General features: G+C 31.1%; 1 protein-coding gene across 2 annotated transcripts in view; it reads left to right on the top strand.

The window, feature by feature from the left end:
* The window catches only part of LOC145628858 (protein ACCELERATED CELL DEATH 6-like), a 50,573-nt gene that overhangs the window by 9,522 nt on the left and 18,548 nt on the right, over positions 1–22,503 (top strand). The window contains exons 2-4 of one of the 2 annotated variants that reach the window (XM_081681282.1): positions 2,507–3,112; positions 7,044–7,555; positions 13,187–13,950. In XM_081681282.1, the coding sequence (XP_081537408.1) occupies positions 2,507–3,112; positions 7,044–7,555; positions 13,187–13,705 (1,637 nt within the window). In that variant the 3' untranslated portion in view covers positions 13,706–13,950. Of the gene's footprint in view, positions 1–2,506; positions 3,113–7,043; positions 7,556–13,186; positions 13,951–22,503 lie in introns of those variants that run through there. The other variant, XM_081681283.1, reaches the window with a different exon arrangement.

The raw sequence follows: 22,503 nt of genomic DNA, 5'->3' as shown, positions 1-22,503 counted from the left end.
AAGCATAGAAAGCAACAAAGTTACAATGTTGGAGACTTGGTATGGTTACATTTGAGAAAGGAAAGATTTTCAGGAAAACGCAAGAATAAGTTGATGCCTAGAAGTGAAGGTCCTTTCAAGATTATTGAGAAGATCAATGACAATGCTTATAAGTTAGAACTTTCGGGAGAATATGGAGTTAGTGCTACATTCAATGTTGGCGATTTGGCTAAGTATATTCCCGATGAAGAACTTCAAGATTTGAGGACAAATTCTTTCGAAGAAGAGGAGGATGATGCAAGTCTAAGCATGGAGAACTTCGAAGATTTGCTTATCATGCATCAAGATAGTTTATCCCTAAACATTGATTCAAGCCAAGCATTGCATGGACACTTTCTTGGATATCAAAGCAAAGCCACGGTTTGCTTAGTGGTTTTTCTTGGAGTCTAGTTCATTTTCTTGAACTTTCTTGAATTTTCTTTACTTAGATTTTTGCTTACAAGTTTTTACCTTTCACTTGAAAGGGTTTTTCTTGGTTCAAGCATTAGGATCTTTAATCTTTATTTAGTTCTTTAATTTTTATTTATTTATTTAGTTGCTTTAAAAATCAGTTAGTTAGCAAAATAAATCAGTTTAGGCGTGTGCTTGTTCTCCAAGGAGTTTGGTGTATGCTTGTGCGCCAAGGTGCTTGCTCTTCAAGCAAGTTAGAATTCTAGTTTAATTAGGATTGAATTAGGAACTTGTCCTAATCTTCCTAGGTAAACTAAGTCTTATAAATAGGGCTGTAAAACACACAAAAAAAATATAGAGATTAATATTCAGATTTATTTCTTAAGTTGCATACTTGAGTTTTGGTTGATTGTGATCAATTGCTGTTTTGCTTGTTTTAGTTAAAACATTCGTTTGAATTGATTAATTAGGTGGATTCTTAATTGATTAATCTTAGTTTTTGTTTAATTCTTGGTGGATTTCCTGTATAGAATTAGACTTAAACATATCCCTTGTGTTTTGTTGATTTTCGGATCAATAATTCACATCATTTCTTCTTTCTCTCTCCTCAAAGTATAAACTCTAGATTGACTGTAATGTGCAATTGAGCCCTCTTTCTCCTAACAAATTCATCCACAATGCAATTGACTGTTGAGGACAAGTCACAGAAGGTAAGCATTGTGAAATTTTTTCGAATTTGTCGAATTTTGCAATTTTGGTTGATGTTGTCCATTTCAGTGTTTTGTTCAAATTGAATTTGCAGCAAAATGAATCTGGGCAAAATGAAGAGAACTAAGTGTAGCGGAATATCAAGTCGATTGACAATTGTGCTTTTTTTGCCCTTTTCCTTTCCTTTTGCCATTGATAAGGTCAAAAACAAAAACAAAAACAAAAAAAAATTGAATACAAATGGTGAGGAAACACTCCAAGATAAGAAAGGAAAGTGACAGGGAGAGAGAGTAGTACAAAGAATTTACCTTTAATAGCCTCTGATCTCACCAACAATGGCAGACTTCTAAATCCATGAACAGTGCTTTTGAGCAGGGAGAAAAAGAAGAAGAAATGGAAAATAGGGAATGTTGGGGGTAATCGTAAAAAAAAAAAAAAAAAAAAAAAAAAAAAAAAAAAAAAAAAAAAAAAACCAACTTAATGGCACGTGATGGTCTACTATAGGACTTGGTCCCTCTCAACAACCCAAAGTGTGTTTTGTGGTCCTTTTTAACAACTTTTTTCTAATTGGTCCTTCTGAATAAAAGAGACAACTTAAGTGGTCCTTTTGAATAAATTTTCCTTACTTTTAACATAGTAAACATAAATGAGCAAATGCAACCCCTAATAAAAACTGTTGCAATAGGGCAAGAAGCCGTTGCTATAGACCTATTCTAACGACTAAACCGTTGCATTTGCGGCTGTTGCCACTGGCGGATCTAGGGGGTACATAGAGTTACAGTTGTACCCCCATTCTGCCAAAAAAAAAAAAAAAGTCTGGTAAGAAAAGAGACCTCCTGTATCAAAGAGGTGGTCTCTTAGGTTCTGTTATGTAGTTAGTCAAAGCAGCGTTTTTGAGTAACATCAAAGAGATCGCCTACTTAAAAAAAAAGGTCTCTTAGCCTCTTTGGTGATTTTTTTTTATTTTTCTAGAGGGAGTTTAGTTTTTTCAATCAAAGAGACCTGTTGTTCCAGATAACAGGACTCTTAGATAATCTCTTTTTTTTTCCGCAAACATATTTAATTACTCAATAATAAGACTTATCGGAGGAGGATGGGATGTATTGTACATTTGTACACGCAATTAGTAATACAAAGTAAAATGATTTATGATTTATTAACTCAAAATTTATTTAGGAAAAAATTATTGCAATTCTTATTATTTTGTAAACTTTTTTATCGAAATTCATTTCGTACCCCCATTTCACAAATCCTGGATCCGCCACTGGCTGTTGCACTAGGTTTAATGCAACGGTTCTTTTGACCTAATGCAACAGTCATATACTCTCTAACAAATCAGTTTTTTTCCCCTTTTCTTTGGTGCTAACAGAGAATTTCGGACGAAAACTGCTGGAAAGATACCCCGATCTCATAGACAGAAGCAATGTAGGACGTGAGGACACATTTCTTCATCATTGGGTTAGAAATTACAAGCTAGATTCTTTCAAATGGTTTCTAGAGCAAAAGCCTTCATCGGAGATAGCTTGGTCTACAGTCCGCCGAAAAGTAATCTGTCGAAAGGACACATTTGATTATAATCCTCTTCATGTTGCCGCGGAATGTGGCTTATCTGAAGTAGCAGAACTCCTTATAGAAGCATACTTACAGGAGCAAAAATATCACTGGGGAGATCAATACAACGGCGAAAATCAGCATCCTTGGTTACAAAGGAACAGAAGCGGGAATACTCCTTTGCTTTTGGCCATCAGACATAAAAACCTTGAAGTGGGGATGCTTTTGTTGGATGAGAAAATTAATCCTGAAGATCAGTGTAAGATCACCTCCAACACCGGTGAAAGTCCACTTTTCCTAGCTGTCCAAAATAATTATGTCAACCTAGTAAGAGAAATAATTCTGAAATGCACAAGTACAGAATACACTGTGCATACTGGTCCAGATAAACAAAACCCTATGCACGTAGCTTTAAACTGCCCAGGTACTACATTCTTCTATCATCAACTGCTCATAATAGAACTTGGTCAAATATTTATTTAAATATTATTTATGTGATGTCCTAAAAACCCAACATATTAATGGCTTAAAATTTAATTACCAAATATGTCACAACTTAAGTGACTGATGAGTATGTTCTTGCTTTTGTAAAGGTTACTTTGCCTTATATCATATACTACCTTCGTTACATATTATTTGCAACGATTTGCCATAAAGTAGAGAGGAAAAATGTCTAATCGTTGCAAATAATATGTAAAGGAGGTAGTACTATTTCTCTCTCTAAGATTTTTATTCCTCTCTCTAAATAATTTAAACAAGTGAAATTAAAATATAAAGAAGGAAATTTTGACAATTACCACCTTCTGTTATGTCCATTTTAGCAATTACCACCTTCTATTTTTTTTTTTTTTGAAAATTACCACATTCTATTTTCAAAAACATCAAAAGTTACCACCTTCTTGCCCCCCAACTAGCACGTGACGTCATTTTGGGCCAATTCTTTCCCTTCCCTCCCTATTTCCCTTACATTTCTCATTCCTATTTTGATTCTCATCTCCCCTTTCACTTTTTTCCCCCAAACCACCAATAATTTTCCGTCAATTTTGATTTGGAGGACTGAATTGAAGAGTTTCTGAATTTTTGGGGGAAAATAAGTGAATGAGAAGGTAAGAATCGAGTTATGAAGAGAAATGGGAGAGAAATAGGGAGGAAAGGGAAAGAATGCGCCCAAAATGATGTTACGTGGTAGTTGAGAGGCAAGAAGGTGGTAACTTTTGATGTTTTTGAAAATAGAAGGTGGTAATTTTTAAAAAGAAAAATAGAAGGTGATAATTGCTAAAATGGACATAACAGAAGGTGGTATTGTCAAAATTTGAGATTGGGAAAAAACTCTTCAATTATGGAACAAATAATTCATTTAAAGATTGAAAAGCTAGATGTTCTTTAAAAATTACTATTATGTTCTTTTTTTTTTTTCCTGATGAATAAAATAATATTCATTACATTATATTATCATGTTCTTTATTAATTTTACGGATGTTCTTTAGATACATATAAAGAACATAAAGCTGGATGTTTTTTTACAAAATAGTTGTATGTTCTTTACAAAACAACTAAATGTTCATTACAAAACAACTATATGTGATGTTCGTTATAAAATAGTTATATGTTCTTTACTGAACAACTATATGTTCATTCCGCTTTCACAGAAAACGATATAATAAAGAAAACCGGATGCACGGAGCATGGTGCATCTGCCTTTACAGAAATTTTTTAATTATTTATCTCAAAAAAACGATATAAAAGGAAAAGTTTCACATTGTCTAAAATAAGTTCTACTTATAATCTCCAAGCAAATACTCGGATATTTTAAGTTATCTACAAATAAAGCAATCTCTTTTTAAATATGATTATTGAAATTTTTGACATAACTGCAATTACAATTTGTGGCTGTGTTTGGTAAACAGCTTATTTGACCAATATTAGCTTATTGACTATTAAATAAACTAATTCAAGGTGTTTGTTGGGAAGCTTATTTAAAGAGTTTATTCCACTAAATAAGCTCTTTTTAAAAAAAACTACTTTTAGGAGCTTTTTCAATTAGCTTATTCATTAATTTATAGTGAAATGACACTTATATCCCCGTTTATTTTAAAATCCTACCTAAACTACCTACCTCATAATTAGCTTAATTGTCATTTTACATACTCAAACAACTTTAAGCTATCAGCTATTTACCTAATATTTTTATACAATAAGCTAATAAAATAAGTTAGTCAAATAAGTTAATACAATCGGCTAGTCAAAATCAGCTAACATAATCAACTTCAGCTTTCAGCTTTCAGCTTTCAGCTTTGAGCTATTCACCAAACACGACCTGTAATTACGTTATCATGATTAAAAAAAAAAAAACAAAACACTTAATTATAAGGCAAAATTGGTGTAAACCACCTTTTTTGACTAACTTTTTTGAAAAAACCACCCTTTTTGTTTTGTTTTTTTTACTAAACAACCTTTTAAGTACCTAAGTTTTTTTATTGCATCACCCCTATTTCAATTTTTGACGAAAAATTTAACTGAGACGTCAAAGGGGGCACACAACTTGTGTTTTTCGCTCCTAAATCATTTTTTTCCCACTCCCAAAAACACTCCACCCTTCTCTTTATATAAATGCATGACTAAATTGAGTAAAGCTCTTAAAAAACAAAACCTAATTTTGCTGCAAAAAGTTAAATTGTAGTCTTTGTTCATTCTCAAACCCTAAAGTGAGGTAATTGAAGTGGATGGTTAAGATGGAAGGGAAGGTTTTGTTGTGGTTGATGATTTGGAAGTGGATGGTTGAGATGTAATTTGTTAGATTTGAAATAGGGTGGTGCAATAAAAAACTTAAGTACTTAAAAGGTGGTTTAGTAAAAAAAAAAAAGGTGGTTTTTTCAAAAAAAAGGTGATTTATACCAATTTTACCTAATAATAATAATAATAAAAATATTTTTTTATAGGATATAATACACTTAATAATTTAAACAAAATCTTTTCAAGGGAAATCAAAACGAAACTAATTTTACTTGTCTATCAAGTTAAATTTTTTTTTTGAACGGATCTATCAATTTAATTAACTCATGTATTCACAATTATTTTCAAAGTTTGTTAAGAGTGTGTTACAAAAATATCAACAAATTTACAATTTCTTACAAATTAAATGAGTGAAAAAACGGATAAGGTATTTTTTTTTTTTTAAATTGTAAAAAAAACGGAAATTTCACCAAATGCCACTGACAAATTTAAAAATTCAGCAAATGCCATCGGATTTTTCAGAATTCACCAAATGTCACTCAGTTTTTAAATAATTCACCGAGTGCCATTAATGACTGGAGGTGAACTGGACTGAACTGAAATTAATATTTTATGAGAGAGGGAAATTAAGAGCTGAGCTGAACTGAACTGAACTGAACTGAAATTAAGTAAATGTGAACAGACCCTAAGATGATTGGATTTCCCAAATTGATCTTGATATGACTAAATAACAAGGAGTGTGAAAATAAGGGTGTGTTCGACAAAGTATAGCTGTGAAGATAGCTGTCAGCTGTGAAGGTAGCTGTTAGCTGTGTAGGTAGCTTTTAACTGTCAACAAGCTGTTAGCGGTGAAGATAGATAATTTAGATATGAGTATTCGGTAAAGTAGCGGTTGACTAGCTGTTACATTTAAGAATCAATATTTTATCTTTAATACTATACATTAAATTTTCAACGACTACCTCAAAAGCTAGCTATAACTTCAAAAGCTAATATTTCTAATTTTTCATTAAAGCTACCTTTATCACTAAAAGCTACTCTAACCACTACTTTGTCAAACACTTAGGACCTGTTCACATTTACTTAATTTTAGTTTAGTTTAGTTCAGTTCAGCTCCAATTAGTTCAGTTCAGTTCAGTTCAACTCCAATTAGTTCAGTTCAGCTCCAATCAGTTCAGTTCAATTCAGTTCAGTTCAGTTCAGCTCTTAATTTCCCTCTCTCATAAAATATTCATTTCAGCTTAGTTCAATTCAGTTCAGCTCCAATGAGTTTAGTTCAGTTCAATTCAATTCAGCTTTGTTCAGTAAATGTGAACAAGTCCTTACATTTTTTTGTTAAGTAATGGTTTGACCAAGTTAAACACCTAAAAGCTACTCAAAAGCTATCGCTAATCTCACCATTTTAGTAAACTTGTGTCTTGGTTTTTTTTTTTTTTTTTTTTTTTTGGTGTTCCACCTGATTCACCCTTTGGGCTAATCCGGATTTGGGGATCAGTTTTGGGTGGTCAGGTTCCAGTCCCCTCGCAATGAAATCGGATAGAGGGAATATTGGTTGAAAAGTAATTACTCCGTAACAAATACATTTGTTCTCCTCATAATCAAGTTATCTCGTTTGCATACAGAAATTGCAAAATTGCTGATAGAATACCCTGAGTGGGCAAAGAGCAAAGATAGCAAAGGAAATACGCCCCTAGACAACGCAGCCAAAGCCGGAGATACAAGCCTTATTGAATTATTGCTAATGAAAGTTAACTGGATGGAGAGTTCACCTAGAGCTTGGGTTAATGCCTGTGAAAATGGTCACGTAGGTGCTTTCCACCAATTGATATCGAGCGACAAGGCAAAATTCTGGCGGCTTTGTGAGATGCAAACAGATACACCTCTGCATCATATCTGCCTGACAAATCAGAAAGATTATGAAGAATTCATCAAAAAATATCCTGGAATAGAACAACAGATTAATGTAAAGGATAGTCAAGGCGCAACACCTTTGCATCAAGCAATACAACGGAATGATTTGGTCCTGGCTGAATTATTATTACTAAAATTCAATGCAAATACAGACATCAAGGACAATAATAGGGTAACAGCCATGGCAATGCTAGCAAGTAAATGTGAAGAATCTAAGGACTGGGTACGTTTTACAAACTTGCTTTGTCATTATATTTTAAGTTTTGTTCTTCTTGACTCAATTCCTCAATTTCTTTGAGTTGCTTTTGTCAACAAAAAAAAAAAAAAAAAAAAAAAAAGAAAAAAAGAAAGAAAGAGACTCAATTCCTAAAATCACATTAAAGTATTTGCTAAATATAATATGAATTTTACATCATAAATCTAGAAATCTGCACATATCTCCAGCTTAGCGTGCTGTCAAAACTGAATTTTATGAATAAAATTATTTGTGAATTTTAAATCATACTCCATTCGTTTTTAAATACTTGCTCCATTTCTCCATGCGCGAAGTTTTAGGAGAAATTGAAGAAAGTAATTAAATATGGAGATAGTGGGGTAGTTGAAAAAATAAAAAATTACAAAAAGCAAAAATAGTAGAAGAATAGGAGGAGAGAAAGTATTATGTTGGGTCCACTAAGTGTGAAAAATGAATTAAATATTGTAAAAGCTTTCCAAAAAAGGAAATGGAGCAAGTATTTAAAAACGGCCGGAAAAAGAAAGTGGAGCTGGTATTTAAAAACGGAGGGAATAAATCACATAGTTCATTAATGGTTATGACTTATGAGACAAGTGAATTGAGATAGATATAGTAGCTTAATTTCTTGCTCCATATATATATAAAAAAAAAAAATTATTTCCCTATTATTAATTTAAAATACAGCAGCATGTACCTTAGCTCTTTTGTAAAGAACATAAAACTCTTTTGTAAAGAACATATAGCGTTTTGTAAAGAACATCTAATAATGAACATTGTTTTATATATATCCTAATATCCACCATAATTTTAAGACAAAATTCGATAAACATTTTATCATAAGCAATGAACATTATATCACAAATAAAAATACATTAAACCGACAATCAGAGAACATGGACATATATATATGTTCTTATCACTCTTTTTATAGAGCCAATATGTTTTGTTTTTTTTTTTTTTGTTTTTTTGTTTTTTTTTTTCACTCTTAAGGTATATGTTCAAGCGTTCATTACATTTAATAGCATGTTCGTTTCACTACAACTGCATGTTCTTTACATTTGCATAATACGTTTTTTTTCTACAAAACGGCTATATGATGCAAGGAACTCACGCACACCTGTAGGAGCCACACACAGCTCCCTTTACAACCGGCTAGGCCTCTTTCATTACCAGTATTATATTGCCATCAACCATCACACCCTAATTTCCCTCTCTCTATAGTCTCTTCTACACCAAAAACAAGGTCAACATGATCATTGTCAACTGTACTAACACTATGTTTACATTTTGGGTCTGTTTAATATTCCTTTGGGTTTAATTGATCGGAAAACAGGCTACTTAACAACTGATGTATTATCCGTTCAAACCAGAACTAAATTGGACAAATTTTATGAAAGATATCGCTAGTAGAACCACAATAATCAACCATCAAACAAAAAATTTAGTTTTAAAAAAAAAACCTAAAAGTTTTTTTTTTATTTTTTTTGACACAAACCTAAAAGTTAGTTTTACCAACACACCATATGGTACCAAAAAAATTTGAAATTCAAAAAACTACAAGACTTATATTAGAATGAAAAAAAGTTCCATGATTATAAATTCAATTATTTTTACACAACATTATACACATATATACTTTCTCCGTTTCCCTATTATTACAACAATTACTGTTATAAAAAGTTTCATCAATAATGAAATACACAAACTCTTAATAACATTCGAGTGTAAATCGGGGTGGGCAACTTCATCACCAAGAAAAACACCCACCACCAAACCACCAACCCTGTTGCCACTCCCTTAGCTTCTCCCAAGAATCCGGCGTCCCCCTCCGATTCGACCTTGCTGACCACTCCCATCCCCCGATTCCAGCGCCGCTGACCTCCCCCCATCCCCCGATTCTAGCGCCGCTGACCTCCCCCCATCCCCCGATTTCGGTGTTGCTGATCTCCTCCATCCCCTGATTCGTGTCGAACTTCGATTCCTGCCTCGATTTCGCGTCGAACACAATGTCGGGTTTGGTGGGTTTTCACACTTTTCTTTCTCTCTCTTCCTTCAAATCAATCCACTAATAACTACAACTATCTTTCCCCCAAATTCCAATATCGCTTCCTATATACACAACTACACAAAATCCGAATCAACATCCAACTAAAAAAACAATCAAATTCATTCATTAAATCCCAAAAATGATCCAAAAATTGAAACAAAAACAAGCTCAAATAAAAAAATATTAATGGGGTTAATGGGGTTTTGGGTTGGCTGGGAGCAGTGGGTGGGATTCCGGTTGGTGGTTTGGCGGTGGGTGTTTTTTTTTATATTTTTGAATTTGTGTTTTGTGAAATCAAGTTGGCTTCTGGACTTATGTAGTTATATTGCACTGAAATTGCAACTTCAAGAACACAAGGTTCAGTAGACTCTGAAACTGAGAGGTGATGATTGCTATAGAACAAAAACTTTTGCATTTTGTGTTTATTTTTTTGATTTTGATATTCTGTTTTTGTGAAAAAAATGGTCACTTTTGTGAAAAAAAAGGGTCACTTTTGTGAAAAAAAAAAAAAGGTAACTTTTGTGAAAATATAGGTCATTTTTGTAAAAAAAAAAAAGAAAGAAAGGGTCACTTTTGTGTAAAAAAAAAGGGTCACTTTTGTAAAATATGGGTCACTTTTGTAAAAAAAAAAGGGTCAATTGTATAAGAAAAAAAGTCACTTTTCGCAAGATGTTCGATGTACAATAAAATTATTGTAAACTGGGGGCATGTAAAAGTTTTTGAATGAAATATTACCATCTATGTCCATAATTTCCCTGTATCTCTTTATTACATGAGTTCTTATCTTTCTTTCTCTCTATCTTTCGTACCAACAAGTTCATACCAAACCCGCACTATATTTACTAAAAGAAAGGCGAGATTTAAACTAAAGAAGTATCGTTGAAAATGGCTTGCCTTGTACGAAATTCACAAACCAATATATAGTACAAACTAGCACTGTCAAAGTTCAAACCGAAATCATTGAACTATCCGAAACCAATGATTGATCCAAATAAGAACCGAATTGATTAATAACCGTTTTTTTAAGCTACAACCAATCGGAATAGTATTTTAGTAAACTCGAAATCGAATCGATCCAAATATTGTTAAACCATATTAGAATCAAACAATTTCTAAATCAAACTGGAATGGAATCAAACTTAAATTAAAGAATCGAAACGTTGTTAACCCGAACCGTTTCTAACCAGAAATCGTTTACACCAAACCATTTACTAACCAAAACCGTTCAAAAATTGAACTATTTATAAACCGAACTACTTATAAATCGAACTGTTTATAAACTAAACGTTTACAAACCGGCTTTTATAATTTGGTAGTTTAAGTAGAATAAATCTTGTCATCTTAATCTAAATGTATAAACTATAAAGAGAGGATTAAAATCACGTTAATAGGAATTTTAAATGAATTCTAAATATGTATACATGTTTACTACGGAGTACTTTATCACTAGAGCCTCGGTTAAGTTAGTAATTAGTTCATTGTTATTTTTTTTTTTACGCATAACTGATTTTAGACTATGTTCATGCATCTTTTTTTTTTTTTTTAGTTCATGCATCATTACTTTATTAGAACATAGAAGAAAAGAAAGTGAAACCATTTAACTGCCCGCAATCGACCAACCCAAATGAAAACCGAAGCGATTAACAACTTACATTTGATATCAAAAATTGATTAGAATCGTAGTTTAGTAAACCAAAAACCAAACCAATCTGAGGCCCCGTTCTTTAGAGCTGCTTTGCTCTGCTCTGCTGAAATCTGCTTTGCTCTGCTCTGCTTTGCTGAAATCTGCTCTGCTCTGCTTCAATCTGCTCTGCTCTGTCCTGCTCTGCTCTACTTAAAATTAATACTTAATATTAAATTATTATAATAATAATTAATATTTAATATTTAATAATAATAATAATAATTAATATTTTATAATAATAATAATAATAAATAAATAATATTTAATAATAATAAATAAATAATATTTAATTATAATAATAATTAATATTTTATAATAATAATAATAATAAATAAATAATATTTAATAATAATAAATAATTAATATTTAATTATAATAATAATTAATACTTAATAATAATAACAATAATTAATTATTGATATTTAATAAAAAAATAAAAAAAATAAAAAATAATTATTAATATTTAATAATAATAATAAATTAATAATAATAATAATAATAATAATAACAATAATAATTAATATTTAATAATAATAATAATAGTAATAATAATAGTAATTATACTAACAGTAATAATAATATTAATTATAATAACAATAATTGATTTTTATAATAGCAATTAATATTAAGATAATGACTAATATTTAAAGATAATACTAATTATTAATTTTTAATAATAATAATTAAATAATATTTAATAATAATTATAATTAATATAATAATAATTAATATTTAACTTTAAAAATTTAATGATTATAATAATAATGCGATAATATTAGTAGTAGTAGTAGTAGTAGTAGTAGTAGTAGTAATAATAATAATAATAATAATAATAATAATAATAATAATAATAATTATTATTATTATTATTATTATTATTATTATTATTATTATTATTATTAATATTTAATAATAATAATAATAATAATAGTAGTAGTAGTAGTAGTAGTAATAATAGTAGTAGTAGTAGTAGTAGTAGTAGTAGTAGTAGTAATGATGATGATGATGATGATGATGATGATGATGATGATGATGATAATAATAATAAAAAAATAATAATAATAATAATAATAAAATCTGCTCTGCTCTGCTCTGCTTTGCTTTGCTGAAATCTGCTCTGCTCTGCCCAGAAGCTCAAAAGAACAGGGCCTGAGTAATGTTAAACCATATAAGAATCGAACCTGTTAACGAACCGAATTAGTTCTACCAGATCGAAATAGAATCAAACCGAAAAATAATTGAACCATCGTTAACTCGAATAGTTTGTATCGAGTTTAAAATTGTTTACACATCGCAACCCGTTTGCACCGAATCGTTTTCAAGCCAAACTGAATTAAAACTGCACAAAAATAAACCAAAACCAAAACGAACCAATAATAATTTGAACCTAATCGAAACCAGCCTGTGGCTAGGTCATTTGAATCGATTGTAAACAGAATCATTTTAAACCGAATTGAAACCGAACAGTGAAACCATTTTGACAATGCTAGTACAAACTTAGGAAACCTATAACTCCTAAGAGATATACTATATCAAATGATAACCTTACAACAAAATATTAACATGCGTCCAGTTAAAGTGCAACATGCGTAACAAAATCCAATTAAATTGTGGTTGTCCAAGAGCCTTCGTAAGAATTTCTACCAACAGATGATTTATCAGAACATATTAGCATATATGAAATCAACAGAAATGTCAATAGATAGGTTGTTGGGCCTGGTTCACTTACTTTCTTCTAGGAAGCTATCCATAGTAGCATGCAGCAGTGAGCCTACACTTAAAAACCATTAGAACCAGAAGTATAGCTCCTGTATGATAGAAAATTCTATTTTAAAATCAGCCTTATAGGGTGAATGCTATGCCAACAACTGCATACATTATCTTGTAGGATTCAATGTGCAAGCGTACAGCTATATATCCAAAGATAAAAACAAGCTATGTGTCGCAAAAGACAAACTTGGGGGAAATGAGAGGGACGATGTCAGTAGTAGCAGCACTTCTAGCCACAATAACATTCGCAGCTGGACTCCAAGTTCCTGGTGGTTTCAATGATAAAGGAAAAGATGCTTTAGGGAATAATGCAGCATTCGTAGCGTTCTTGATATTTGATACATATGCGATGTGTTGTTCTATGGTTGTCTTGTTCTCTCTAATCTGGGCTATGGATTTGGATAATGAAAAGGCACTAGTTCTAATTGATCTCAGTGTGAGTATACTCCAGCAGTCCTTTTATGGGACTCTGCTAGCCTTCATGACTGGAGTTTACGCTGTGGTGTCTCATCATCATCACTCTTCTGGATGGGCAGTTTCCATTTTCATCATTGTGGTGTGCTGTATGGTCCTACTCATAACCAACAAGAGTATTCTTCTCTGGATCCTTCAAAAGTTCAAAACTAGGATGCGATGAATAATTTGGAGTGAGTATATTAAATCAGTTGGTTCCTCAGGATAGATATAATTACTACCAAAATGGATAAATAATCTCGTGAGAACCCCTCCTTTATGTGAGAATTGTTCTTATGTGAGAACACTTTTTATGTTCTAAATATTTACTTGTATGTTCTAAATTTTAAACCTGATGTTATAAACTTTTTCCCAGGTGTCCAAAATTAAATCAGATGTTCTAAATTAGTACTCACATTTTCTAAAGCATATACTTCCTCCGTTTCTTTTTAGTTGACACGTTGTTAGACACGTATGCCAATGCACAAATCAAAACATTAATATCTTTAGCTACCGATAAGTAAAAATTATAAAATAATTGATATTTTGAAAATATATACCGTGACGAATCTAACAAGACCCCACATGACTATATTTTACATTACGTATAAGTCAAAAAACATGGTCAAAGGGGAGTGTGTGAATAGTGCTAAAATAAAACGTGTCAACTAATAAAAAACGGAGGTAGTATTATTAAGTTAGATGTTATAAATTTTGAATAACTTATTCCAAAATTTTAGCTTATATGTTCTAAATTTTAAAACGTGCGCGTGTTCTAAGATTTTTAGTTATATGATCTAAATTTGAAAGCATATGTTCCAATTTTTACTCCCATGTTCTAAATTTTTACTCATATGTTCTACGTTTTTACTCCCATTTTCTATATTTTATACCAGGTGTTCTAATTTTGTTATTCACATGTTCTAAATTTTAAATCAGGTGTTCTAAATTTTACTTATATGTTCTAAATTTCATAAAGCAGATTTTTTTAAATTGTCACTCGCATGTTCTAGTTCTTAAGTCTGATGTTCTAAATAATTACTCACACAGATGTTCTAAATTATTACTCAGGTGTTCTAAATTTAAATTTGAGACGCATGTTCTAAATTTTTACTCTTGTGTTCTAAATTATAGATTAGTTCTCATATAAGTATGAATTCTCACATATTGACCTATATACTACCTCTATTTCTTATTATCTGCAACAAAAGAATATTTTAAATCTCACAAATAATACTTATTTGTTACATATAATAAGAAACGGAGGTAGTACATATATACATATACATACATATATATATATATATACATATACATACGTATATGTATGTATATACATACGTATATGTATGTATATATATACGTATATGTATGTATATATATACGTATATATATAAGAACCCTTTCTTATGTAAGAATACCTTAGGGGAGGGATCCGGTAAGAACCCTTTTTATATAAAACCCTTTCTTATGTAAGAATACCTTATGTTCTAAACTTTTTTCTGCTTATGTTCTAAACTTTTTCGTATGTTCTAAATTTTTTCCAATGTTCTAAATTGTTTTTTAGATTATGTTCTAAATTTGTTCTTATGTTCTATTTTTTTTTTCCAGCTTATGTTCTAAATTTTTTTAGGTTCTAAATTATTTTTTCAGCTTATGTTCTAAAGTTTTTTCTATATTTTAAATTTTTTCTACTTATGTTCCAAATTATTTTCAATGTTCTAAATTGTTAGATTATGTTCTAAATTTGTTCTTATGTTCTAAGTTATTTTTTCAGCTTATGTTCTAAATTTTTTCCTATGTTCTAATTTTTTTTTTTCAACTTAAGTTATTAATTTTTATTTATGTTATAAATTATTTTTTCAACTTATGTTCTAAATTATTTTTCTTATGTTCTAATGTTTTTGGTTGCTTATGTTCTAAATTTTGCTATCTTCGAAATTATTTTTCTTATGTTCTAAAATTTTCTGCTTATGTTCTAAATTTTTTCTGCTTACCTATGTTCTAAATTTTTTTCCATGTTCTAAACTTTTTTTATATGTTTTAAATACGAAATTCGCAAAATTACAGAAATGCCATTACTAAAGGATCATTTTAGATTGTTAGATCAAAACTAATAAAGGGCTGAGATTGGTTTTTATATAAGATTGGGTTCTTATATAGAAGAAGGTTCTTTTATATATATATATATATATATATATATTTGCGATGCCCGGGTTGTTCGTTGAATTTTAAGATAAACTTTTTTATCTAAAATTTATACGGAGTATTTTATTTGAATTTTCTACTCATGGATTAATAGTCATTTTCTACTCATGAATTTTTTGCCACTACCTAGCCACTTATCAGTGGCCGGCGACCACCCCCCTCCCATACCCCGACGCTAGCAGCCCTCCCCTACCCACTCCGTAACGCTGTTTGTTAAGTTCAATCCGTTGTTTCTGGCGGTCGACCGTGTGGTCATCAACTTGGTAAAAGCACCATCCTCAGCTTTTGAATCCACTCCTTGACGGCATCACTGTCATTCGCTTCTTGGTGCCTTTGAGCATCGCGAACTCAAGCTTGGATCATCCTGATGGTGTTCTCTAGTTTCTTCAAATCGGCTCGTGCACCCCACCAGGATGCAGCCTCTTTAAAGGCTGCTTTACCCAAAACTTCCAAGGCTTTTGCAACTAAGTCAAAAATAATTCCCTCTGCCATTTTTCTTAGTTTGTCTTTAATCTGAGCTCTCTCGTTGTGAATATTGTCTAATTTCTGATATTTGTAAACCAATACCTGACTTTAATAATCTAATTTATGACACTTTTAGTATATCTGATAAGTAACGAAAAGACAGTTTCATACTGCATTTTCTGGTAAGAGGATGAAGGTAGAATCGTAACCAGAGAATACGACCCTAATTGAACTTATAATCTAAGTTCTGGCAATTACAATATAATATCTGATAATTATAATCTAATACCTGACCATTATAATCTAATTTCTCACAATTGAAACCTAATATCTGAAACTGATAATCTAATATCTTATAATTATAATTAAATATTTGACCGTTATTATCTAATTCCTGACACTTTTAATCTAATGTCTGATATTTACAAAGTATAACTTAATATCTGACTATTTTTATCTAATTCCTGACAATTAAGAATTTTATTTTTTTATTTGTATGACCAGACTCACTTAAGTCCATTCTACACAATACTTTTCCTAAGGAAAATTTTAGACCAGGTAAGCGGATAAATTAAATCATAAAATTTTACCATCGATAAGAAAAAAAGGGATAAGTTGCTATACGGCTAAAATTTCATAACTTAATTAATTCGTTTACCTAGTCTAATCACCTTCTTGAAAAGCGTGATAAAAGGTGTGTTGCAACTATTAAAAAACAGAGGAAATAATAGAAGTAAATGGATTTATTTTGAAGTAACGAATATTATGATAATATAGAATAATAAATTTATAAGATAACGGTTATATAAACTAATAAGTCTCTTTGATTTTTTTTCCCCTTTTTAATTTGTATAAAATCTTAACCAAAAGTTTTATTGAAATTAAAACTCTAGAATAACTTTTTTTATCAAATTAAATCTATCTAAATTTTATTGAAAATAAAACTTTAAAATAACTGTTTTATCCTAATAAATCAATCCAACTTTTTGTCTTGTTAAAAATTATTCAAATAAATCATACGTGTCAAAATTTTAATTAATTGTCGTCTACGTGGTGGACACTTGGCGAAAAGTTAGAGCACCAAGTGTCATTGTCTCGTGACCTGGCTAAAAGTTTAGCTTTATATATATATATATATATATATATATATAGGGCCTGTTCACATTTACTGAACTGAGCTGAACTGAACTAAACTGAAATTAACTAAATGAAAAGGGTGTTAATATGAGAAGGATGAGAAGGATTATGTGCGCATATTTTTTGTACTAAGCATATATATATATTTTGAACTAAATGTGCAGAATCTTAAAATATAAAAAACCAACGCCTTAAAAAATATTTCTCTTCCATTTTTAAGATCTTATCAACCTCTTCTCCTGCCATTGTTAATGCTCATAAATTTCTCTCTCCTCCAAGCTCCAACAATGGTGGCCAATCTACCGTAACTCACATGTACTTTTCTCTCCAACACTTTCTTATTTTCCGTAACCACCGCTCGATGCCCACTACAACCGTCAATCTCACTCCAATTAATTCAAAATTTATGCACATCGTTGGATTTATATGTACAATCAAGATTTTTTCTCTTCCTTCTCATTATAAGATCCTTCTCATTGGATCTCATTTGAAATAACTAAGGAAAAGGAAAATAATCATTTAACCGTTATCTTTTCATTTGTTTAGTTTAAATTGAACATGGAAATGAACCACCTAATTAAATCTAACTCTGTTTTAGTTTGAGGAGAGCAAGGGTAATTGTTACCTTAGCTTTTAAAGAGATAAAATAGCTTAAAATTATTACTCTAAGGTATTAATAATTGTTTCCTAAACCTTCTAACCAAACACTTGATAACGGTAATGTTTTGATCTAAGTCGTTTCCAACCCTAAAAATATTCTTACCAAAAAATACTCTTAAATCTTAAGGTGGTTTGATTCACTATTAAAGTTGGTTTTTTATCAATAAATATTAACATAATTCATCAATAAACCCAACTAAATGATATAATGCATACACATTTAAATTATCGATGATGTAAAATTTATTTAAGGAAAATTTGTCAAAAAGATCTTTTTATGTAGGTTTTTTTTTTTTTTTTTTTTTTGTTATAAAGATCTTTTTATTTTTTTTTTAAAAAAAAAAGAAGAAGAAAAGAAAATGGCACCAAAGGTTAATTTTATATGATTTAGGTTGTGACGAGGGTTCTTTGATCAGATTTCTGCCATTGACTTTTTTCCGGCCAAAAAAGTTTTGTGCATTGCACGTGACTACTTAGTTTCCCCCTCCCCCCCCCCCCCCCCTCCCCCTCCCCCTCAATTTCCCCCTTTTCCTTTTATTAAACCCTAATTTCTTCTTCTTCAACCTATATGCGAACCTTATTATGTGAAGGAAAATCATAAAAATCTGATTGAAGTCCCTGAAATTAAAATTGAAGGCATTTGAGAATCATAATAATAATTAAAAAAAAAAAATTAAAACTGGTTTCTCTTACCTAAAAAAATTTAAAAGGTTTTTCTTAACAAAAAAGGTCACTTTAAAAGGTTATTCTGAACAAATTTCCCAATTAAACATTATTATAAAATCATTTTTATTATTTTTTATTATTATGATTATTATGTCTTTGTTATCAACATATTATTATTATATAGTACAAAATATTTATGGATGATTATTAGATAATAGTTTTTTTGAAGACAATAGAATTAGATAATAGTTGTTGAACATAATTGAATATAATGACGGCACTGAGCCTAGCTAGCCCGCCCACTCTGGCCTGACATTATTTATGCTGGGCCATAGGCCGTATAATTGTGAAATAGAGTTATGGCAAGGCCTGCAAATAGGCCTGTGGACTTGTCTATCACCATTAACAAAATATCCTAATACAAACATTTAAAAAAAAAAAAATTAATAAATAAACTAACCATTAATTAAGCACAAGAGATAATATTTCTTCAAAAAAAAAAAAAAAAAACCATAAGATATAATGAGTGAGTTCTATGACCAAGCATCATCCATTGCATATAATTGGATAAATTGAGGAAAGCCCGTGGGTCCATGTGCATTATTATGGGCAGAGCCGACATGCCCATGGGCTTGGGCCCTTTTTTTGCAATTTTGGGCCTGGCCCATCACATTTCTATAGGATTTGGACATCACGACTCACCTCAACTCAAAGCCATCTTTATAAACAGATAAATCTAAAAAAGATAAGGAGCAAAATTAATTAAAGAATTATACAATTCACAAGCTAAGCCAATGTATTGAATAAATAGAAAAGGACATAAAAAAACATAATTTTTTAAAAAATTGAATCATTGTATCCAATTCCAAATGTTCACAGTAAAAAAAAAAAAATTTATGACATTGTCTGAGTTGCACATTACTGTAGTTTATGAGGGTGAGGGATAGCTCTAAACACAAGAACAAAAAAATAATGAAATAAAAAAAAAATAAAAAAATAAAAAAAAATAATAATAATAATAATAATAATAAATAAAGAATTTATTTTTAGTGAATTAAATGCAGAGAGTATGGGTCCTGTCATAAAAAAAAATTAAAAATTAAAAAAAAAAATAATATGTTAAATATAGAAGAGAAAATAAAGAGAGATGAGGGAAGATTTTTTACGTTGTATTTTATATTCCATCTACTACGGGATATATATAATGTACATTTTCTAGGGTTCCATCAATGGATAAGACCAAATACCCAACTCTAGAATATTCTAAGTTGTACATGGATAATAGTCATCCATATTTAGATATTATCATAACACTCCCCTTTGGATGACTATATATTGAATAAAACAATAACTAACATTTACTACAAAACCTGTACAAAATAATACACTATAATGCGCATAAGATGCTGCCTCGTTAAAAACCTTACCAGGAAAACCCAGTGGGAAAAAACCATGGTTAAGGAAAAAAGAGTGCAGCGCGCATTAACTCCCCCTCATGACTACATCACCTGAGATCTTTAAGACGACGCAATCCAATGCCGTAAGCTAACTTTTTGAATGTTGCTGTCGGAAGAGCCTTATTAAATAAGTCTGCTAAATTCTCACTTGAACGAATCTGCAATACATTTATATCTCCATTCTTCTGAAGATCATGAGTGAAGAAAAAATTTGGGTAAGATGTGCTTTGTTCTGTCACCTTTGATGTATCCTTCCTTAAGTTGAGCAATACAAGCAGCGTTATCCTCATATAAAGTTGTTGGTGCCTCTTTCCCAGATGATAAACCACAAACTTCTTTTATATGTTGAACTATCGACCTTAACCATACACATTCACGACTAGCCTCGTGAATTGCTAAAATCTCAGAATGATTGGAAGAAGTAGCTGCAATGGTTTGTTTCATGGAACGCCAAGAAATGGCAGTACCACCATATGTGAACACATATCCAGTTTGTGACCGACCATTATGAGGATCAGATAAATAACCTGCATCTGCAAAACCAATCAAATTTTCTTTGGACAACTTTGGGAAAAATAAACCCATATCCTTCGTACCTTGAAGGTAACGAAGTAAATGTTTAATCCCATTCCAATGCCTTCGGGTTGGACATGAACTAAACCTTGCTAATAAATTAACTGAAAATGATATATCAGGTCGTGTATGACTTGCAAGGTACATTAGTGCTCCAATTGCACTAAGATACAGTACTTCAGGACCAAGAATTTCTTCATCATTTTCCCGAGGTCGGAATGGATCTTTCTCTACTTCAAGTGATCTTACAACCATAGGGCTGCTCAATGGATGTGTTGTATCCAAAGAAAATCTTTTAAGAACCTTTTCTATGTATGTTGATTGATGCACAAGGATTCCATTCTCTAGGTGCTCTATTTGTAGCCCCAAGCAGATTTTTGTCTTTCCTAGATCATTCATTTCAAACTCTTTCTTTAAATAATTGATAGTCACTGAAATCTCTTCAGGAGTTCCAATGATATTTAAATCATCAACATACACTGCAATTATAACAAATCCTGATCCAAATTTTTTTATAAAAATATATGGGCTGATAGGATCATTCTTATAACCTTCTTTCAACAAATACTCACTTAGACAGTTATACCACATACGCCCAGATTGTTTCAATCCATAAAGAGATTTGTTTAATTTAATACAGAAATGTTCTCGAGAACTAGATTTTACTGCTTCTGGTAGCTTGAATCCTTCTGGGAGCTTCATGTAAATGTCATTATCCAGTGGGCAATATAAATAAGCTGTGACTACATCCATCAAACGTAAGTCAAGTCCTTCTCTTATTGCCAGACTAATCAAAAATCTAAAAGTAGTTGCATCCACCACAGGAGAATATGTCTCCTCATAATCAATACCAGGTCTTTGTGAGAATCCTTGTGCAACTAAGCGTGCCTTATATCTTACAACTTCACCTTTTTCATTTCTCTTTCGCACAAAGATCCATTTATATCCCACTAGCTTTACACCTTCAGGTGTACGGACTACTGGTCCAAATACTTCTCTTTTTCCAAGAGATTTTAATTCTGCTTCAATTGCTTCTTTCCATTTTGGCCAATCATTTCTTTGTCTACATTCTTCAATGGATTTTGGTTCATGATCCTCATTATTATCCATAACATCTAATGCTACATTGCATGCAAAAACATCATCGACGTCGATTTGATTTCGGTTCCATGTAATTCCAGACATGATATAATTTATTGAAATTTCTTCATTATCAGGTACCTGAATTTCTTCTTGTATCATGCCTAAAGTATCAGGTACCTGAATTTCTTCTTGTATCATGTCTAAAGTCTCTTCTGGAGATCCTTCGAAAATTGTTTCTTCAAGTTGACCATCATCAATCAATGCTCCTTTTCTTTTCCGAGGATTCTTATCTTTGGAACCTATTGGTCTTCCACGTTTCTGGCGTGGTTTAGACTCATTAGCAATTTTATTTTGTCCTTCCGGGACATCTATTTTAAATGGAGCATTAACAGCTGGAATATGTGACTTGGTCACTCTTTTTGGGTCAGCAAACGAGTCTGGCAATTGATTCGCTAAACTTTGTAAATGAATTATCTTTTGAACTTCCAGTTCACATTTTTTAGTTCGAGGATCAAGATAGGATAATGATAATTCATTCCATTTAATTTCATTTTCCAGCTCTCTCTTTTCTCCCCCTAATGTTGGGAAAAGTGACTCGTTAAAATGACAATCTGCAAAACGAGCCGTAAATAAATCCCTGTTGTAGGCTCAAGATATTTAATTATTGACGGGGATTCAAACCCAACATATATCCCCAACCTCCTTTGAGGACCCATCTTAGTGCGTTGTGGTG

Source organism: Chenopodium album, chromosome 4, assembly GCF_948465745.1.
Source record: "Chenopodium album chromosome 4, dcCheAlbu1.1, whole genome shotgun sequence".
NCBI classification, from domain to species: domain Eukaryota; kingdom Viridiplantae; phylum Streptophyta; class Magnoliopsida; order Caryophyllales; family Amaranthaceae; genus Chenopodium; species Chenopodium album.
This window is presented reverse-complemented; position numbering and strand designations above follow the sequence as displayed.